Source organism: Enoplosus armatus, chromosome 3, assembly GCF_043641665.1.
Source record: "Enoplosus armatus isolate fEnoArm2 chromosome 3, fEnoArm2.hap1, whole genome shotgun sequence".
Taxonomy (NCBI): domain Eukaryota; kingdom Metazoa; phylum Chordata; class Actinopteri; order Centrarchiformes; family Enoplosidae; genus Enoplosus; species Enoplosus armatus.
The window spans coordinates 16,026,164-16,045,227 of record NC_092182.1 but is presented as its reverse complement, the minus strand read 5'-3'; the positions used below and the strand labels follow the sequence as shown (position 1 = coordinate 16,045,227).

Here is a 19,064-nt window from a genome sequence, read left to right as displayed (position 1 = left end):
AGCCTCTCTAAATGCCTTAGTGTTACACAGTACGGAGCTCTGATACGTGTGTCCCCCTCCCCCCCTCATTTACACTCACGCACACACAAATAGATCCTCCAAAATATTCACTCCCCCTGGGTTTTTCTTGGTGTTCTGCAGTTAAGTGTAGTGAGCTCTAATTTTCTTTACTATTTTTACGTCTTGGAATGAGTCGTTATTGATTGATGCCTGTTCGATTAAATGCTTGAAAGCAGGTGGTTTTAACTTTCAAAAGCCTCCGACCTTTTTCGATGTTCACGCCCACCCAAAACCTCACTGTGGGAGGTGGGACGACTCACGCGACAATTTGAACCTTAACTACTACACTCTGTACAGTTGTTGGTACTATTTGATGTGACAAACATGCCGGCACAGTAACTGCAGCGCGGCTCCGAAACAAATCTGAATGCCAATTTAAAGAAGCGTATTTCCAATTCGGCTCCGGTTCAGTGTTGAGATCATCTGATGCCGGATGCAGTTTTACTTTTCTGGCATTTGTTTGTCTCCTGTCCTGTGCCATTAATTCTGTCTGTATTTCCCTATTTCCACTATCTGTAAATGAGCGCTACACGTGTCTGTGGAAATGTACCCCCTGCAACTTCCTCTCTTTTCCTGGCTCTGTACGCATACGGTCTCGCACATAAACTTAAAATATGTAGGCCTACAGTTTGTGCACCTGCACCGAGACATTATGCGCAACGCACACACACCTATAAGCAAACATGTAATGACACTTATTCATGCCCAGCTGGGAGATGTCAAAGCACCAGGCAGAAGTAAGCCAAGGACGTCACTTCCCAGGTGTTTTATTTTCTTTTGTGAGCGGGTGGAATGTCAGAGGCAAGCTCAGGGAGTGGGTCTCCACAGAGCAGCACGGGCCTGTCGAACCGAAGGTCATGGAGGAATCATGTGGTGACGTCTGTGTGTGCATCCCGACGGAAAAGAAGTCTTCTTAAGGGACACACGTCTGATTTCTGTGGTTTGACAAATTTACTTTTGCCAAAAAAAAGAAAAAAAAAAGAAAAAATTAGAAAATTGGACCAGCGTGGGGATGAGAGGGAGGGGTCAGCTTTAGGACAAGCCTCTAAAATAAGTAGGAGGTGGTTTTCATAAAGCCTCCTGCCACCTCCCCCCGGACCCTCGCTGCATCTGTGTTGGTGCGTCTCTGTGGGAAAGACACAGTGTGTATGTGATTCTGTAGTCTGTAGTCTGGTGCTATGTGACCATGTTTGACAAAGTGTGTGAAAAAATAACAGCAACATTTAGAGAAAAAAATGAATAAAATCAGCCGAATTTTAAGTGAAGTTTGAAAAAAAATATATATATAGGAATACAGCACTGTTGATAAGTTTGAGATCTGAAGTCAAAATGTTTTAAATTTATTTTTTAGTTTGTTTTATTTCTTGTACGTGTGTGAGTGTGAATGTCGGTGTGCGTGGAAGATTTAGCTCCTTCTTTTCTGGGCACTGGTCCATGTCGCTCCATTCTTTTGTACAGATGAAGCTAAAAAAAAAAAAAAAAAGAAGAGGGCAAAATTTGTAAAATATTGTGTCTGTGACTCCTTGTAAAATATTTTCAAATTGTTTATTACAGAGAATCAGTTATTAAATAATGTTCATATTTTTCACTTCATTTCAGCGTGTGGTGTTTTGTTTTTTCAGTCAGACACAGGTTCATTTCATTCAATATAAAATCTACTTAAAAAAAAGTATATAAGTATTAATTATAACACAGTATTCACACAGTAAAGTTTGCTAAATATGATTCTCACCAGCGGCAGGCTAACTTAGCTTGGCACTAAGGCTGGTAACAGGGAAACGGCTTCATTTGGTTTTAATTACATTGAATGACGGCCTTTGGTTGATGTGAGGCGTGCATGTTTGTTTTGTTTTCAGGCACTTCTACATTAGTAAGTGACGAGTCAGATATGTCAGAGTTTCCCAGTTGTAAATACCACTAGGATGTTGACGTGGACGCTTGGTACAAGTTGGTAACTTGTAATTACAATAACGTCATGGACGCAGCATATAACTCACTAATAAACAAATTATATCTCAGTTGTTTAATCTGTACAAAACAAAGTGTAAAAACAAGAAATCGCTTCATATTTAGCACATAGACAACAATCTTCTCATTTAACTCTCGACAGCAAAGTGAATAAGCATATTTCTCAAAATGTCTTACTTCCTAGTTTGAGCTTCATCATTAGAAACGTCTTGATTTCCAGTATTTAAAAAGTCTAAAATCAGGTCCTGCAGGAGGACGTCTGTGGCCTAAATCTTATTCTCATGAATGAATAATGTGTTTATGTGTGAGTCATTTATGTGTGACTGATTGTTGAGAATCTCTCCGCCGACACACGGCGATGAGCTTCACAGCGTATGAAGGAAGTCTGTGAGAGCTTTGTGCCAAGTGTCCGGGTCGTCCAGGTAACAGGGGTGACCCGCTCCTTTCATCACCACCACGCTGTGATTGGCCAGATTGCTCAGGTTGCCGAGTGACATTTCTCCGAGCTGAGTGTCCTGATCGCCGTAAACAATCAGCGACGGGACCTGGAGGAGAGACGGGACATAAAGACACCACATGACGACAGAGAGATCCTTCCAATGAATAATTTCCAGAGTCCTCTTAAAATATGTTTGTTTTTAAATTCAAATCCGTAGCTAAAGGGATTTTGTAGATGTCCTGCATTCTACCTCAAGTTTAAAAAATTCAAACAGCTCTTATAAAAAGATAAGAGGTAAGCTTTTTATTTTTATTAGGTGTGACCTATTTATGTGTCTAGATGTCAATAAGAATAAAAGTAAAGTGAATAAAAGAGTAAGAACAGACTAGTTAGGCAGACCTTAATATTCAGCAGAGGTAGGAAGTATTCAGCCTTCCTATTAACCTAAATAAAAGTCACAACACACCAATACAATTATACTCCATTACAAAGTAAAAGTCTTACTCCAGCGATTTAGTTTAGCTTTTGCATAAAGTTGGGGGACATTCAAGACACACATTAAACAAAGATTCAAAACACATTAGGGGGGTCTGTGTCCGACAATTTCGTGACGTTACGGAAGCAAGAAAAAAGCCAGGGTTTGAACTTCCCTTCTTTTTTCATTCTTGACAACAATTTCTGTCACTTGTCATGTGAACAACTGAGTGCAACACTAAGTCTTGCAGGAGAAATGTGTGTAATTTTCCCTATATTTAAACTACTATCATTACCTGTTCAATTTACTGTATGTATTTAGTTATTTTCCTATCAGCAGCCCACTTTGATATCATTGTCACTGCTTTTCTGCTCCGATATTTTCCCCAAATCACTGAACATCAAGCAGCCATGAGGCTCTCACTCTTTTTGCATTTGCTCAGATGCTGATGTTAAGTAACAAACACGTCTCCTTCATGGATAAATGCACCTTCACTTGGTTTGCCATCGAAGAAATTTAATTTTGAAATAGTTGAAAGCCAAGTGGCGTCTGTGAAAGTATAAAGTCACATGATATCTGCTCGCATGTAAAAATCCACCGGCTCTTTTTAAAAGGGAGAGAAGGGTGTGCTGGAAAATGGGGTTGACATTCACGGTTGCTCAAGTTATCCTTTAAAGAGGATATGAAGAGCACACATACTGTAAAAAAAAAAAAGTTTTGCAGGACAGGAAACTACAAAGGAATATAAAGGAGAGGCATCAGACTGTACCTTTACACTCTGGTACTGCTCTGCAGTGAATTTGTCGGTGCAGATGGGAGCAACAGGGATGTAGGCTCGTATCATAGCCTGGTGCTGGAGGAGGAATGGGAGGGAGTACATCCCGCTGAGGGACGGGCTGATCACCACCACCGGGCTCAGGCTCAGCCGCTCACACACCTCTTTCAGGAAACCTGCAGGGGCCAGTTCTCCAACCGCTGCCGGAGCCTCGGCAGACTTAGACTGGCCGAGTCCTGTGGACAAACAGAGGGAAGAAGAAGAGGAAGAAGAAGAGGGCAACAGGTGGGGAACAAGAGCAAAGTTATGTTCTCAAGCTTGAGAAGATACTGCATGAGGTGAAAGGGACGAGTGCATGCAGGTGTTCTAAAAACAACAGGAAGTTGTACAACACCGTCAGCAGCAGTTACTGTGACACACAGCTCATGGAGGCAATCAAGGAACTTTAAAGCCCTTAGCGCCCGATTGCCCCAATTTGCATCAAAAATAGCACTCTTTATCGGGGTCATAACTCACAACACAGACATGATGCACATATTTTTAAGTACTGTGTGATTCACATTTCCCAAGGATATCATTATATCCAATGTCGTAAATAAACGACCCTAAATCCACTTAGAGGTCATAGACAAAAGATTCAGAATCAGAATCAGAAATAATTTATTGATCTCCGTGGGGAAATTATACATAAAGGAATAAAGGAGAAAAGTAAGAAAAATAAGAAAACAAACAGGAGCGACTGTAACAGGCTGCATGCGGTCTCATTATAACTCCAGAACTTGCCTGAGAATCATCAAGTTTCTAAGTTTTCTTCAGTGCCAAAGTAATCAAGTGACAGTTGTCTGTGCATTCATGAGTACATTGTAAACAGGAACTGCTAATAGCTAATTTGGCATACTTTTAATGGTGCCAATTTGCCAAAAAGTAAACAAATATAGGCTAAAAGGAAAGGTGGGATGGGCTGTTGCCTGCTTTGACTGGTTGGTAGTCCAGACTTGTGTGAAGTAGTGAAAAGGACCATGGTGTTCCCATCAGACTCACCTGGCAGGTCGATGGCGACTGCACGGCAGCCTGCTTTGGCCAGAGTGTCCAGAGTGCCGATGTTGAGCCAGTTTTCTGATGAGAAACGGATGCCGTGAAGGAGTAACGCCGACATCCTCACTTCCCCTGTGGCTGGTTCACTTTGTCTGTAGAACAGCGGCGCTTTGCAGCCGTCCACCTGCACACTCCCCTCTGTCATCTTAACAGCTGACATCCTGAACAGAAACACAGCAGGAAACATTTTACTTCACACACAAATCAAACACACAAGACCACAGTCTGTACTTCTACTTACTCATGAGTACTTTTATTTTAGGTACTCTAAGTATATTTTGATGCTAATACTTTTGTACTTTTATCCAAGTAAGATTTTGAAAGCAGGACTTTACTTGTTACAGAGTATTTTTACACTGTGATATTACTACTTTTACTTATGTAAAAACTCTGAGCACTTTATAAACATGTTTGTATACTGTTTATAAATGACAGCGGGGCTTAAAGTAAAGTGTTGCCCTATTGAATATATAAAATTACAAATATAAGTACCTCTAAATTAAAATTAAATTCAAAGTTAACAGTTAGGCAACGTTACCACAAACTGTACCTTATAGGCTACAACAAAAGCTTCCGGTGAGGACTGCTGGGAAGTTTGTTTCCCTCAGTTTTAGTTCAGAAGAGCATCTTTGCATGTTAAAGCCAAACAACAACAAAAAACAACAACAACAGCCTCATACATTAAAGCCACACCTCTCTGGCACAATTCCAACAAGTTTAACGTCGTTAAGTTGCTCCACAAAGACGTGCATCGCGTCGTGCTGCAGCGTTTGCACGCTGCTGTTTATTTGTCCACACTACCTGCGCCTTTAAACGATGAACTTTTATTCTGTCGTCCAGTGCAGCTCACGCAGAGACGTGTCGCCCCGTTCAGTGTTAGAGAGTAAAACAAGAGTCTGTGCACAGCTGGCAGCTTCAACAGTCTGATCAAAGTCCACATTAGATCATTTTATTTGTAAAATGGAGCTCGCGCGCAGTACTTGTGCTCTCCATCACAAACACGAGGAGAAAATCCTCCGCCTCTTCTTACCTGGGACCGATGATTGACGTGCAAAATAAAGCAGGACAGTTTAGTTGAAGCAGCTGTCGTTTCACTCCCTGAAAACAGGAAAAAAAAACTCTGGAAATTATTCTACTGACGTCTAGCGTCTGTTCAGGGAATTACTTTTATTCTAGCAGCAATTTCAAACACAAGTCAGATGTCTTTGTTTCTGCAGAATATTCTAATATATATCGAATATATTTGGTTTAATCGTCGGGTTCGTTGTTGTCAAAGTGGATATTTGAGTATCATGAAAAAAAGGGCATGAACACGGACTGATGTGCCAGTCTTCATTAATGATTAATACACCTATTGATTGGCTGTGTTTTGGGGATTAGGCCTCTGTTTGAGTAAGAGCTCAGTGTTCAGTGTGGGTGGTTGTGTCCAAGTCAGTGTTTGATGTTTTCTGCCTTTTCTGCGTGGATTTCTAACATCCCACTGAACTTTTTGGGAGATTTCTTTATCTGATCAGATGTTTGATGCACCCAAAATCAAAGTGAGAAGAACAGGACTTGAGAGAAGAGATCCCAGACTTCCATCCAGTATTATAAAAGTCTTCATCTCCAACAGACCACAAACAATGAAGCTGTTGCTGCCCTGTATTCTCCTGACAGTCGGACTGGCCACTGGTAAGAAAGTTTATTATCCTACTTATCTTAAAGACTCGTAGTTATTTAATCTTCTGTGTTGTTATGAGGAGTCTAAATGTTTGGTTTTATTATGTATTTTCCAGATTGAATATCTGTTTAGTAACTGTCTCTTTGCGCTGTTATAAAGAAATGTGTAAATCTTTTATCGTCAATGTAATATTTTCTGTGAGCACTAGGATTTTTATGCACTATATTTTGGCTCTGCGTGAATGTATGCCAGTAATAGTTGTACTGTAGTAATAGAAGTAGTAGCAGGGGTCTGTTTCAGTTGTGTATCTACTGTGTTGCTGTTTAAAGCTTTTTCTGGTCTCTGGTCCAAAGGTCATATGTGTGCAGGCTCATGCCCAAATGTTGTAGCTGGTACCAGTGAGCACCTGCACTCCACTTTAAACTAAACATACAGTTTTTTGTTTATTGTTGTGCATAAACAGGCTCCCGCAGTCCACTGAATGACTTCCAGCGCTCTGAGGGCCGAGAGCTGGTTCCCACCTCCTGGAACTCGGCTCGAGTGCTGCTGCTACCGAGCCTGAGCCTGGAGGACTGTGCCACTCGCTGCTCACAGTCTCTGGACTGCAGGTATCAACTTCTTTAATACGGCAGGTTATATGCATCACTGGGCACCCTTTTCTCCAACAAGGCCTTAAGTATAATAGAGTTACTCATGACTTTACTTATCCCAGAGCTACAGAGCTTCATCAGGGCCCAAACATGTCCTTTAATGACTTAGAGTACCTCTCAGTGTGCAGGTGTAAGTGTTAGACCTGTAACCTTGATGTCTCTATTGTTCTATTTCTATATTTCCTATATCGTCAATTAATTCCATGAAAAGACCAAAACCAGCAATGAATGCACTGTGTCATGCTTGCTTAGGCAGCACATCTAATAAATTGGAATCGATACAGAGAAGATTAACATGGCCCCTGCGAAAGGATGACACGCAAATTCCTGAAGAGTTTCCACATTTGCTCAACAGCAGAGTGGCGCAGCGGAAGCGTGCTGGGCCCATAACCCAGAGGTCGATAGATCGAAACTATCCTCTGCTAACAGTTTGTACAGTTTTCCACCGGGGATCAATAAAGTGTTTCTGATCCTGAATTGAATATTTCCTGTTTAGCCAAAGCCTGACATGTATTGATCCTCTGTGCTGCAGAGCTCCGTAATTTTCCAAAATCTATTAACAACATTTTAACTACACAACTTTGAAATTAGTAACAATAATTAGTATAGGTAGTATATCACAACATATATCTGCATATTGCTTTTCTTATTATGGCTTATTATATCTTAAAAGTACAGGAGGTGAGTCTGTAAATTGTGATGATGTCTACAACAGACAGTAATCATTTTATTGTTAGCCTTAGTTTTGCTTCTGTCCAAATAAGGCTAAATATTTGGCTAACTTGGGGATGTGTTTAAAAACCTTCATGATCGTCTGACTGCTCGTGTCTCTTGCCAGCATGTCAAGATCAAGATCGGAGCAATTGGTGTTATTAATGCTGACAGAAATGATGACCAACACTATGACTCTAGTGTTAAAATGTGGCTTCACAGACTGGCATCAAGAGCTATTTTTATTTTAACTTATAACAAACTTACAACAAGGTATACTGACTAAAGGGTTTATAAGTTATAAGTCAAGTATCCCTGAATGTGCAAAGATTTGACATGAAAATATCCCTCAACACCAGAGCGTTCAACTACGAGACTCGTCCGACCGTCACGTGTAAACATCTGCCCTGGGTGGGTGACGGGAGCAACGCAGAGGTGAAGAGAAACGTGAACTGTGACCTCTATGAGAAGAAGGGTAAGACTCTCGTGTGATGTTACAGAGGTCAATGTGACGTATCCGTGCCAGACTTGTTTGATTGGTTGTTTTTATTGTGAAGTCTATGTCAGGAAGTGCATCGTGGGTAAAGGAGAGGACTACAGAGGGAAAGTCTTCACCACAAAAAGCGGGCTCACCTGCCAACAGTGGTGGTCCAAGTTTCCTCATGATCACAGGTGAGATTAATCTTTTTAGAGGCTTTTGTCTTTCATACAGTATATTTCTTCACTCTGCTCTCTCCTCCAGGACATTGGACTTAAAGTGAAGGAACGAGTGAGATTAAACAGCATGCACAAACATCCACATTTGGGTGAACAGTGAAGGACTCCAAATTTAGCACCACACAGCAGGTCATAGATCCTAAACATACAGAGAAGCTAAACAAGAAGTGTTTCATGGCAGTTGAATGTTTCCGACTGGCCAATCAGCCAGCTCACCTTAATCCAACCGATCGTGTGTTTCACTTGATAGTAAAGGACTGTTTTGGTTTTTCTGGCCCTCAAACTCGACTCTCAACAACCTCGTTTGCAACAGCAGGTGACTGAAAATGTTCTCATAAATCCGCTGGACGCTACCTGCCCAGCACCAAGTCGCAGACAGACAAAGTTAGTGACCACCTGGTGACGAAAGTTGAGCATCTTGAGCTACAGAGCCATATGTTGTTCTCAGGAGTTCATGGAGACCAAACCAGAGCTAAAAGAAGAGTGGATATTAGACTTTCATTCACCAGGTAGCCAGACACATAACTTCAAATACATGTCAGTGTTGCTTCTTGTCCACTGGATGTGTAACAGGCAGCCAACATGATTGCCAAAACAATTTCATAAGGCCGTGATATGTTAGTAGTGTGTGTTTTTTTTACACACATACAGCTAGTGTGTAATAACTGAAACAGTCCTCACTCACACTCACTGTAAAACTCTCGGCTCGTCTCAGGTGGACTCCCACAGCTACGAATGGTCTGGAGTTGAACTACTGCAGGAATCCAGACGGGGATCGTATCGGTCCGTGGTGCTACACCACCGACCCTGAGCGACGCTATGAAAGCTGCTACATCCCCCAGTGCAAAGATGGTACATCCTATACACTTCCATACATCACCATGCTGTACGAAAAGTGTGAACGCTTTATTCTGACGTTTCTCAATACATTTCTAGGATGTTTCTTGGAGTGAACTACATAATTTGGTGATAATTAAAGGGGAAATAGAGACAATATTCTAATTACTCACTCTTTAATTTGAATTTTTAAAGAAAGAATTGGGAAAAGAGATTCGTAGTGTCATAGGTAGGTACAGTTTATAAGCAGGACTTCTGACACAGATCCATTTAAACCCAAGATAATATTCATTTATTTTGTTAAAACCTTTATTCCCCGTGCTGATTTTTATGTTTTCCTGTAATCAGCAAATTGCACATTTTTTGCATGTTCAGCTAACCTGCCGGCTGCTGCGCGCTGAGTGAAAGATGGCTACTTTGGTAAAAGAAGGTTGTAATTACCAAGTGTACCAATTGAACACAGTCTCCATTTTCTCTGTAATTAGTACCAAATTACATAGTCTTTTCCAGGAACCTTCCTGAGAAATTACAATTATATCAGTTCCTTTTAAGGAAATTATTTGGAAATTATGGGATCAGCAGAATAGAAAACTTTCCGTGTGGATGATGTTATTTTTGTTATTTCTGACTTTGAGACTGTGTTTGTGGTTTTGTGTGCAGAGGTGTGTATCACATGTAATGGAGAGGACTACAGAGGGCAGGTTGACCACACTGTGAGCGGCAGAGAGTGTCAGAGATGGGACCAGCAGAACCCTCACCAACACATCTACCAGCCCGAAAAGTATTCATAGCTACATCACCTGTCATGTGCCGAATTAACCAAAAAAACATTTTGTTCGCATGTGATTCAACATCAAACAGGATCTGCAACTTCTAACGCAGCTTCTGAACAGTATAAATCCTTTGTTTGGTTGTTGTGGACATAATAAATTACTTTTTTTTTCAGGTATCCTGATAAGAGTTTAGATGATAACTACTGCCGTAACCCTGACGCCTCTCCGGTGCCCTGGTGCTACACCACAGACACCGGGGTGGAGAGGGAGAACTGCGAGATCAGCAAGTGCAGTAAGACGTTGCTTTTGTTATAGTATCACTGTTAGAAATAAGATTACAGATGGAATGATTCGATGATTAATCGATTAGTCCATCAGAAGAGAAATAATTTATTATGACAATTAATCGCTTAAGTTGTATTGTTTTCTTCTCAAATGTGACGATTTGCTGCTTCTATGCGAGTAAACAGGATATCAAATATATTTTGGACAAAACAAGACATGTGAAGACACCTTTCACTATTTTGTGACAATTTATAGACCAAACAATTAATTGATTAATGATGAAAATAACTGGAAGGTTAATAGATGATAGTTAGTTTCAGCCCTGAATAAGACATTACTGCAATGTATCATAGCACAAGTTTGTTGGATCAGACCTTCTTGGTTGTTCCCTCTGTTTTGTTTTTGTCTTTAGTTCCTTCTGGCAAAATAGAGGAAACATGAAGTTAAATTGAGTTGACTCCTGTGGCATTGGGAGACACAGTGGAATTAGGGAGTCTCATTAAATCGCTGTAATTAAATTTAGAAAAATCACCTTTTTAGGTGTTTGTGCAAATGACTTCCCAAATTGTGAGACATTTCACAATTGCCCCAATGATTCTCTTTGATTGAATGCGGCTAAAGTGTGCAGATGTTTGTCAGTGATTCGAGCCCTGCATTGTCTCTCAGGGTTTCAGGTTAATTAAAGGTTAATTACAATGTTTTTTAAATTATTTTGTTTCTCTTTATACAGCTTATTTTAATTTTCATTTAGTTTGTGTGAGTTTTTACTTTGGGACAGCTTTTATTAGGAGTAGTAAACGTAGTAGAGTACATTTATTTTACAAATATACATAGTACACACACTTGTACATACACTAAATTTAAAGGTACGATAGAAGGTATGAAGTATTTTAAACTTGTTTGCAGTGTTATTTGTTTAATAAAAATTATATATAAATTAAAAATGTATATTTTTAGGCTTTTTCTCTCCTCTGATTTTAACTATTTTTACGTAGGGACTACTATGTTTAATATTTAATAATTGACACGCCAAGCTAGACTCAAATGCTGTACTTTTAGTTTCAGAACATGAGCAAATAAATAAACCCAAACAAGGCATCAGTGTTTGGCATTCAGTTGTGCAACATGACATTGGCAACTTCGGCATTTCCACTGAAGCCAAACATCTGTAAGATAGCACCACCTCGTGGTGCAGTCGGTGCTGAATAAAAAAACAAAACATCATCATCATCACAGATCAGCAAGAAGATAAAAACTCAATACCGCATAGTTTCATTCTTCTTTTGGTGTTTTTTGGTGTTTTTCTTTTGTCCAGTGTTTGTTATTATTATTCGATTGTTGTATCTGTGTCAGACAAACAAAACACAATCAGAAGAACATTTTCACTTTAAATCTGTCAATTCAGATCCTGGAAGTAACTAAATCTATGCAAGGAAGATGGGCGTTTTACATTTGAGGAATCTAAACCAAAAATATAAAATCCCCGGTTTAATCTCCTCAATGTCACTCATAAAAAATCAGAGCTGGATGTTTTATTTTCTTAACTTTAAATGTAACCACGGACTTTTGAAAAGAAGATTGTTTAATCAGATTTATTAAAGATCCCTTCCATGTTTTTGAGACATGGAATAATAATTAGTTCCTGACTGCACCTTGTTAAATTACATCTACTCCTTCTCCTTCATTGACAAATCCAGAATCTATGAACATATAAATGCAAATATTGTTTGTTGTCTCCTAATTCACTAAAAAGTCAATTCTCAGTGTGCGTGTGCTGGAGGACTCAAGTCTCCACATTACACTTGTGTAGGATACATATTGAACCATGCCGGTTGTGATGTCACAAAATCCTGCTCGAACATATACGTGTCAACCTTCAGCAGATGAATGTGAAAACAGCCTTCTAGTGTCAAACTCTGCACATACATTATTCTGCACATCATCCTCAACAAAGCACATTTTTGAGTGAAGGGAGACTTTAAATAGTTTCACTTACTGTAAACACATTCAGTCACACAGCACGCCTATGCTGTAGTTTCTAGGCTTATTCTGTGGCATTACATTGAATGTACTGGAAAATACTTTGACTTTAATTTCATTACAATAACAAAACATAAATTCCATGAATCCTCTCTCTCTCTCTGTAATCCAGAGGTGTAACACTAATTTATGTCCTCCTTCCTTCCAGCTGAGGTGCGGGTTGAGAAACGCCAGCGCTCCAGCTTCACGACCAACTGTTTCCGCGGCCGTGGGGAGGATTACCGTGGTAAGGTCAACGAGACAACATCAGGTATCCCCTGTCAGCGGTGGGATGCCCAATACCCTCATGAGCATCCCTTCTACCCAAAAACATACGAATGCAAGTAAGTACATATATGATATACAGAATGATGGAAAAGAGTGTGTTTGAAAGGTGAAAGTACTTTGGGGTTATTTTCTGCACTTTCAGCCTGTTAGTTTGAAAGTGCTCTATTTGCTTCACACATGAATATTAATGCCAAGATGTCATTGCAGTGAAATTTCTCGCCATCTTATTTCTCTGCTGACAGTAGATGATAGATGGTGAGCAACCCAACATTAAAAAGTGAGCCGCACCCTGAGTGGCAATGTGGATGTGTAATGAATATTAAACTTATTTGTGATGCGCTGATCATTCATCATGCCACAGTCGATTACGAGCGTCAGTCATCCGTCCAGTTTTGACGGAAGAACTATGATATTTCTGCGTAATCTTTATATCTGTAAATGAAAGGCAGATACAGTAAGGTACTGTATTACAGGCCATTTAATGCATTAGTGGTGAGACAGTGGACATTATGTTATTATTATTGTCTAGAAGAGTAATGTCTGTACATTTATAAATAGAATAAATGCATGTTGTTTCTATTACCATGTTCTTTTTTGTACAGATTGTACAAAATAAGAGGACATGTTATACCTTTGATTATAATAAAATAACATATTTAAATAGAGGAGCTTTTAAATCACTACAACCATTAAACAGGGTTCAGTATGTTGCAGAAAGTCATGTGTATAAATGCCTACATTTAAATGACTATTTACAGGTGTTTGAGCATACTAGATACCAGCATGGGTATAATACTAAGATTTGGTACGTTTGGATCAAAATCCTTCAATGTGGGGACTACGTTTGGAATTTGAAAGCTGCTCTTAGACCAGGTCCACCACTGAAATCAATGAGTTATTTTAACTTTTAGCATGTGTCATGCTTCAGGTCTATGAATAACACTCCATGTTTTATGTTGAAGTGGAAAAGTGTGTTATGTGTAGGTTGTTTTATAACAGAATAAAACCAAACCAAACCAACTGACTGTGTGTACTACATCTCATCCAGAGGTTTGGAGGAGAACTACTGTCGTAACCCAGATGGGTCGGAGGCTCCCTGGTGCTTCACATCTGTGCCAGAGATGAGGACTGCTCTTTGTTTACAGATCAAACGCTGTGCAGACGACATAGAGGCTGAAGGTACAACTTGTTGATTCAGATTTGAGCAAAAAGATGAAATCAGTGATTCAGCTTCATAGCTGTACTGGATAATAGCAAGCTTCCGTTGTAATGGACCTAAACCTGTGTGAATATTTGCATCAGGTAATGCAGGGTTGTAGTCATGATTATAGAAATACTGAGCTCATAAGTTTCCTCCAACGCAAGCCAGCCATTATAAACTTTGGACCAGGCACCAATAATAGACTCTATTTTTTTCAAAGTACTTTCAAGTTACATTTCTGTACTTTTTCCCCCAACTTTAAAGCTGCACTTTGTAACTTTTAAAAAAAGAAACAACACATTCGTCCTCTCACAAATAGAAAGTTACATTTGTTAGCAATAAAATGCACCCATACTCAGTTCAATACACTTGGAGGTTTTGCTGCTACCACCTTAATTGATCTGATATGACCAGTTGCTTCGAATGACTAACGTTTGCAAATTTTAGCAAATTTGTATTTGTGCAACCGATACGTTATGATTTGCATTTACCATTGTCATGTTATTGTCACTTGTTTTACCTCAGAGTAGTTCCCAGAACAAAGTACTGAGGATCATGATAATAATGGCTTTTCTTTTTTCAGATTGCTACCACGAAAATGGAAGAAACTACAGAGGCATGGTCCGGAAAACTCGTAAGGGGATCACCTGCCAGAAATGGAACGTGAACACACCTCACCGGACCAGGTCCGATCAAGTGTTTTTTATCCAAGAAAAAAACAGCCTATATGCTTTTGGGGACATCTATGACACGGCTCGTTGCAGTTATAAAAACAACACAGTCTTAAAACAACACACTATTCTCCCACAATACAATGCACGGAAATGGAGGAGCTTCTCACAGCTGGCAAAATTACAAATAATTGTTGATGGTGGTGTAACAGCTCCAGGAACACCTCACAAAACCAAAATAACTGTTAGATTTTTGCTGTCTCTTTATTATGTTTAATGGTAGTGGTGCTTTATTGTCACAGTTTGACGTTTCACATCAGTTATTACAGTTAAATATGTTGATTTCTTTTATACTAAATACAGAAATAGTTCTATAAAGATTAGTATATAGGACACACTGTATATACTTAGTATGTAGTATGAAATCGGGACACAGTCTCTTGAGTTTGTTTAGGATGCTACCAGCCAGGAGAAGAGATCCATGTAATTCACAAATAAGTTGGGAAAATAAGGAAAAACTGCAAAGAAAAATGATAAGTGCTCGTCCCACTTAAAGATCTGTGCAATTTTCCAGGATAAACCCAAAGACGCATCCTGAGGCCAATCTGACAGAGAACTACTGCCGTAACCCAGATGGGGACCAGCATGGACCCTGGTGTTACACCACAGACCCCAAAACTGAGTTTGACTACTGTGCCATCAAACAGTGTGGTACAGAACTCACTCACGCTTTCTTCGTCTATTTTAAGATCCTCAGAGTAGTCTAATGCACCGTGTGGTGACAATTCATCAAGAGCTTCTGTTTTCTGACAGGAAATTTAACGATTCATCTTCTTCTTGTTTTCAAACAGCTGGTGAGAAATCGCCCATGACTGAACCAGTAGGTTAGTTTCTGAATGAATATGAAGCAACATTTTTAAGTTGACAACAACAACAACAATTCCTCTCATATGTGTTTTTTTTTCTTTTTTTTTTTTTTTTTTTACAATATTTCACCTTTTTTTGTGAAAGCAGAGCTCAGTGAGTTTAGTGAGTGCGGGAAAAGGGATGACCGCTTCCAGAGGACGATGTTGCGTATCGTGAATGGGATTCCCGGGAACTCGCCATGGACAGTGAGCCTCAGAGACCGGTGAGTCTGAAAGCTGATGGTGTTCAAGCTGGACGTGAACAAGTGGAATACACTCTGCTGTGCTCTGTATGACCTCTAACCTCTTGTGTGCAGGAAAGGAAACCATTTCTGTGGAGGATCCCTGGTAAATCCCAGATGGGTGATCAGCACCAAGCAGTGTTTCTCCTCCTGGTAAATTGTATTTATTTAAAGGTTTTTGGAGGGTTTTTGGAGCACAAACCATCAGTAGGGTCATTTAAATTCATGACGATGAATCCTAAAGACTTTTAGTGATCCTCCTCTTTCCTCTAGTCCCACCAGGAGGTTCACCGTTGTGGTTTTGATTGATCCATTCATGTCCCCCTCAGGATGAATTATAATCACTTTGGTGATCCCTTGACATTACCTCTAGCCGTGGTCATCATCAATCTCAGCTGTACTTTGTGTTTAGTGCTAATTAGCAAATGTTAGCATGCAAACAGACTAAACTAAGATGGGGAACATGGTAAACATTATACCTGCTTAGCACCAGCATGTCGTTGTGACCATGTTAGCATGTCTGTACTCTCAATCTTGCTTAAAATGTCATGAGTCCTTTATGGAAGAGCAATATCAAATTGATGGAGTTCCCCTTAAAAACTATTTCAAGATAAGACGTGAAATTAAAAGTGTTGTACTTTGCTTATATTTCCATGTTTACTCGTCCGCATGTGTGCACAGCTATGTGGACCTGCCCGGGTACTCGGCCATGATGGGAACACTGTTTCGTGATCCACAAGAAGGAGAGTCTGGCGTGCAAACCATCCCTCTCACCAAGATCGTCTGTGGACCCTCAGAGTCTCAGCTGGTCATGCTACAACTGGAATAGTGTGTACTGTCAAGTGCCCCCAGCATGCACACACACATACTCAGACATACCAATACTTTCCCTCTGACTCTCTGTTCTTTCTCCAGCGCTGCCGAGTTTAATGAGCGTGTCTCTCAGATCTGCCTCCCTCCTGAGCGCTACATTGTCGCTGAGGGGACGAACTGTGAGATTGCAGGATGGGGTGAGACGAGAGGCAAGTATAATCCCTTGGAAGTGATAACTTGACACTGAATTCACTACATGCTGCGCTTCATTCAACTACAATATGCTTCTATTGCAATAATTGATAATAGATGACTTCCTTAGAACAAGCGTCTTGATTCTGCCCTTGAAGTAATGTTGCATCTAAATGCGAAAGCTATTCAGACCGTTGAGCAACAGATGGCGTTGCTATTTCCAGAAGCATTCAACATCTGTCCACCTTCCTCTTCTTTTCACCATCTCTCTAAACACATTAGCTGCTAACTCATTCCTTCTTCTCACTGTGTTTCAAGGGACTGGAGATGAGACCGTCCTCAACGTGGCCCAGATACCAGTTCTTAGTAACAAGGAATGCAACAAATACTTCAGAGGTCGTGTTCGTGAGAATGAGATGTGCACGAGCTCTTTCCAGGGCGGCGTAGGTGCCTGTGAGGTGGGTGCAGTTTTTAAGCTTTATTGTCCTTTTTGAGTAGAATATTTTAAGCCTGGAGCTGCAAGCTTTTTTGCATTTTGCCTTTATTAGATAAGTCTTAGAAATAGAGGATCTTGCTCAGCATCACAATTTATTGATCATACTAATGTTTCGATCACTCTGAACCTTCATCAAGAGTGTTTTTTTTTCTTTTTCTGAGACTGAAGTGATATTTTCCAATGCACCTGCATCAAAGGTAGCTGGATGTGTGAATATCTCCTTGAAAAATAGCCCTTACAAAGGTGCCCTGCCAGAATCAAACCAGGGACATTTTGGTTGATATGGTATACGTCGTTTTACTGCAGTGTGCAGCAGCATTAAAGGACTAGTTTGACATTTTGGGAAATATACTCATTCGCTTTTTTGTCGAGTGTTAGTTGAGAAGATAGATACCGCTCTCTCGTCTGTGTGCTAAATATGAAGCTAGAGCCAGCAGCCAGTTAGCTTACCTTAGCACAGCCAGCCTGGCTCTGTCCAAAGTTAACAAAATCCACCTACCAGCACCTCTGAAACTCATTGATTAACACATTATATCTCATTTATTTCATACAATTCAAACAAAAACTGATGTCTAAAAACTGTTTCCAGTCTTTATGCAAAGCTAAGCTAACTGGCTGCTGGTTGAAGCTTTATATTTACCGTACAGACATGAGAGTGGTATCAATCTTCTAACTTTCTGCAAGAAAATAAGCATATTGACCTATTTCTTTTAATTACCACGAATAACACCATTAAGTGCTGAGAACGAATACTTCAAATACTGACGGTGAGGAAAATCTTTTGATGATGGAAATCACTTTAAGTAAAGAGTGTACAGCTATTTATATATTCCAACACATTCACCATTTGGATAATGGAGGTGGACTGGACAAGATGTGACTGCAAGATGTTTCCAACCTCAGCAGTGACAGTCAGTCATAACAGAGACAAATAATGACTCCAGAGTGTTGTTCCTGTGTGTCTGCAGAGAGACTACGGCGGCCCTCTGGCGTGTAAGAACAGGGACTGCTGGGTACTCGAGGGTGTGATCATCCCCATGAGGCGCTGCGGACACCCGGGGCAGCCCAACATCTTCATCCGCGTCTCTGTGTACGTGGACTGGATCAAGAAGGTCATGGAGATGGCTTAGAGACAGAGACTGATCAAATCCGCTGTCAAAGCCCTCACGACCAGTTATTCATTTAACTATATACATTTTCCTTCTTCTCAGATGTCTGTTTTTACATTAAAAAATATCAGGAATTCATCAAAGTTTATTTTCAGATTTTATTATGCAAGTTACATCATCACTATATCGTAAATAATGCAAGGAGAGCGCAGTAATTTGTTACAGTATATCTGCTTTAAATTCATTTTTATGTGCATTTATATTTAGTGAATCTTTTCTGCCAGAGCAACTAACTTTAAGTGCATCAGCAGAAGCATTTAAAGTTATGAATTTTTTTGTTGCACGCAGCCAAAATCCAGCAGACAGAATAAGGAGAAAACATTTATATTCCCAAAACCTGATCACTTACTGCGAGATGCAAAACAATGCATAGATTTATCATAAAAATGTAAGTACGGTTGTAGCATTTATAAGCACATAAATGGCTTATAGCACACTGTAATGTAGTTGTAAGCAGTTGCAAGTGTTTATTAATGTAAAGTATTTGTCAACAATTATAACTTCTTTTAAGAATTCATATTTTATATTATTATCACTGTGTTTTACTATATTTTCATTTATTTTCTGCGCCTGCAGAAGGAGTTATAGTTTTTGACAAATACATTAATAAACACTTAAATCTG

General features: G+C 39.9%; 2 protein-coding genes and 2 non-coding genes across 5 annotated transcripts; 3 read left to right on the top strand and 1 right to left on the bottom strand.

Moving 5' to 3' along the window:
• Positions 1-1,591: 1,591 nt before the first annotated feature.
• abhd14b (abhydrolase domain containing 14B) lies at positions 1,592-5,899 on the bottom strand. 2 transcript variants are annotated; one of them, XM_070903089.1, is made up of 4 exons: positions 5,843-5,899; positions 4,759-4,973; positions 3,712-3,953; positions 1,592-2,573 (listed from the first exon to the last, which is right to left on the bottom strand). In XM_070903089.1, exons 2-4 carry the CDS (start codon positions 4,970-4,972, stop codon positions 2,394-2,396), a joined length of 636 nt encoding a protein of 211 aa, XP_070759190.1. In that variant the 5' UTR covers position 4,973; positions 5,843-5,899; the 3' UTR covers positions 1,592-2,393. The 2 variants fall into 2 exon arrangements, with proteins under 2 accessions (XP_070759190.1, XP_070759191.1); XM_070903090.1 differs by lacking the exon at positions 5,843-5,899 and adding an exon at positions 5,614-5,671.
• Positions 5,900-6,434: 535 nt separating this feature from the next.
• mst1 (macrophage stimulating 1) lies at positions 6,435-18,402 on the top strand. The gene is made up of 18 exons (XM_070902797.1): positions 6,435-6,483; positions 6,936-7,080; positions 8,193-8,308; positions 8,391-8,505; positions 9,266-9,402; positions 10,048-10,168; positions 10,334-10,452; positions 12,634-12,808; positions 13,801-13,931; positions 14,537-14,639; positions 15,199-15,335; positions 15,476-15,508; positions 15,639-15,753; positions 15,847-15,924; positions 16,453-16,599; positions 16,687-16,793; positions 17,095-17,234; positions 18,241-18,402. The coding sequence occupies exons 1-18, from the start codon at positions 6,435-6,437 to the stop codon at positions 18,400-18,402; spliced, it is 2,130 nt and encodes a 709-aa protein (XP_070758898.1).
• LOC139283513 (U6 spliceosomal RNA) lies at positions 7,367-7,469 on the top strand. The gene has a single exon (XR_011597317.1). It is a non-coding gene; the product is annotated as a U6 spliceosomal RNA (small nuclear RNA).
• trnam-cau (transfer RNA methionine (anticodon CAU)) lies at positions 7,476-7,547 on the top strand. Its single transcript has one exon. It is a non-coding gene; the product is annotated as a tRNA-Met (tRNA).
• Positions 18,403-19,064: the final 662 nt, after the last annotated feature.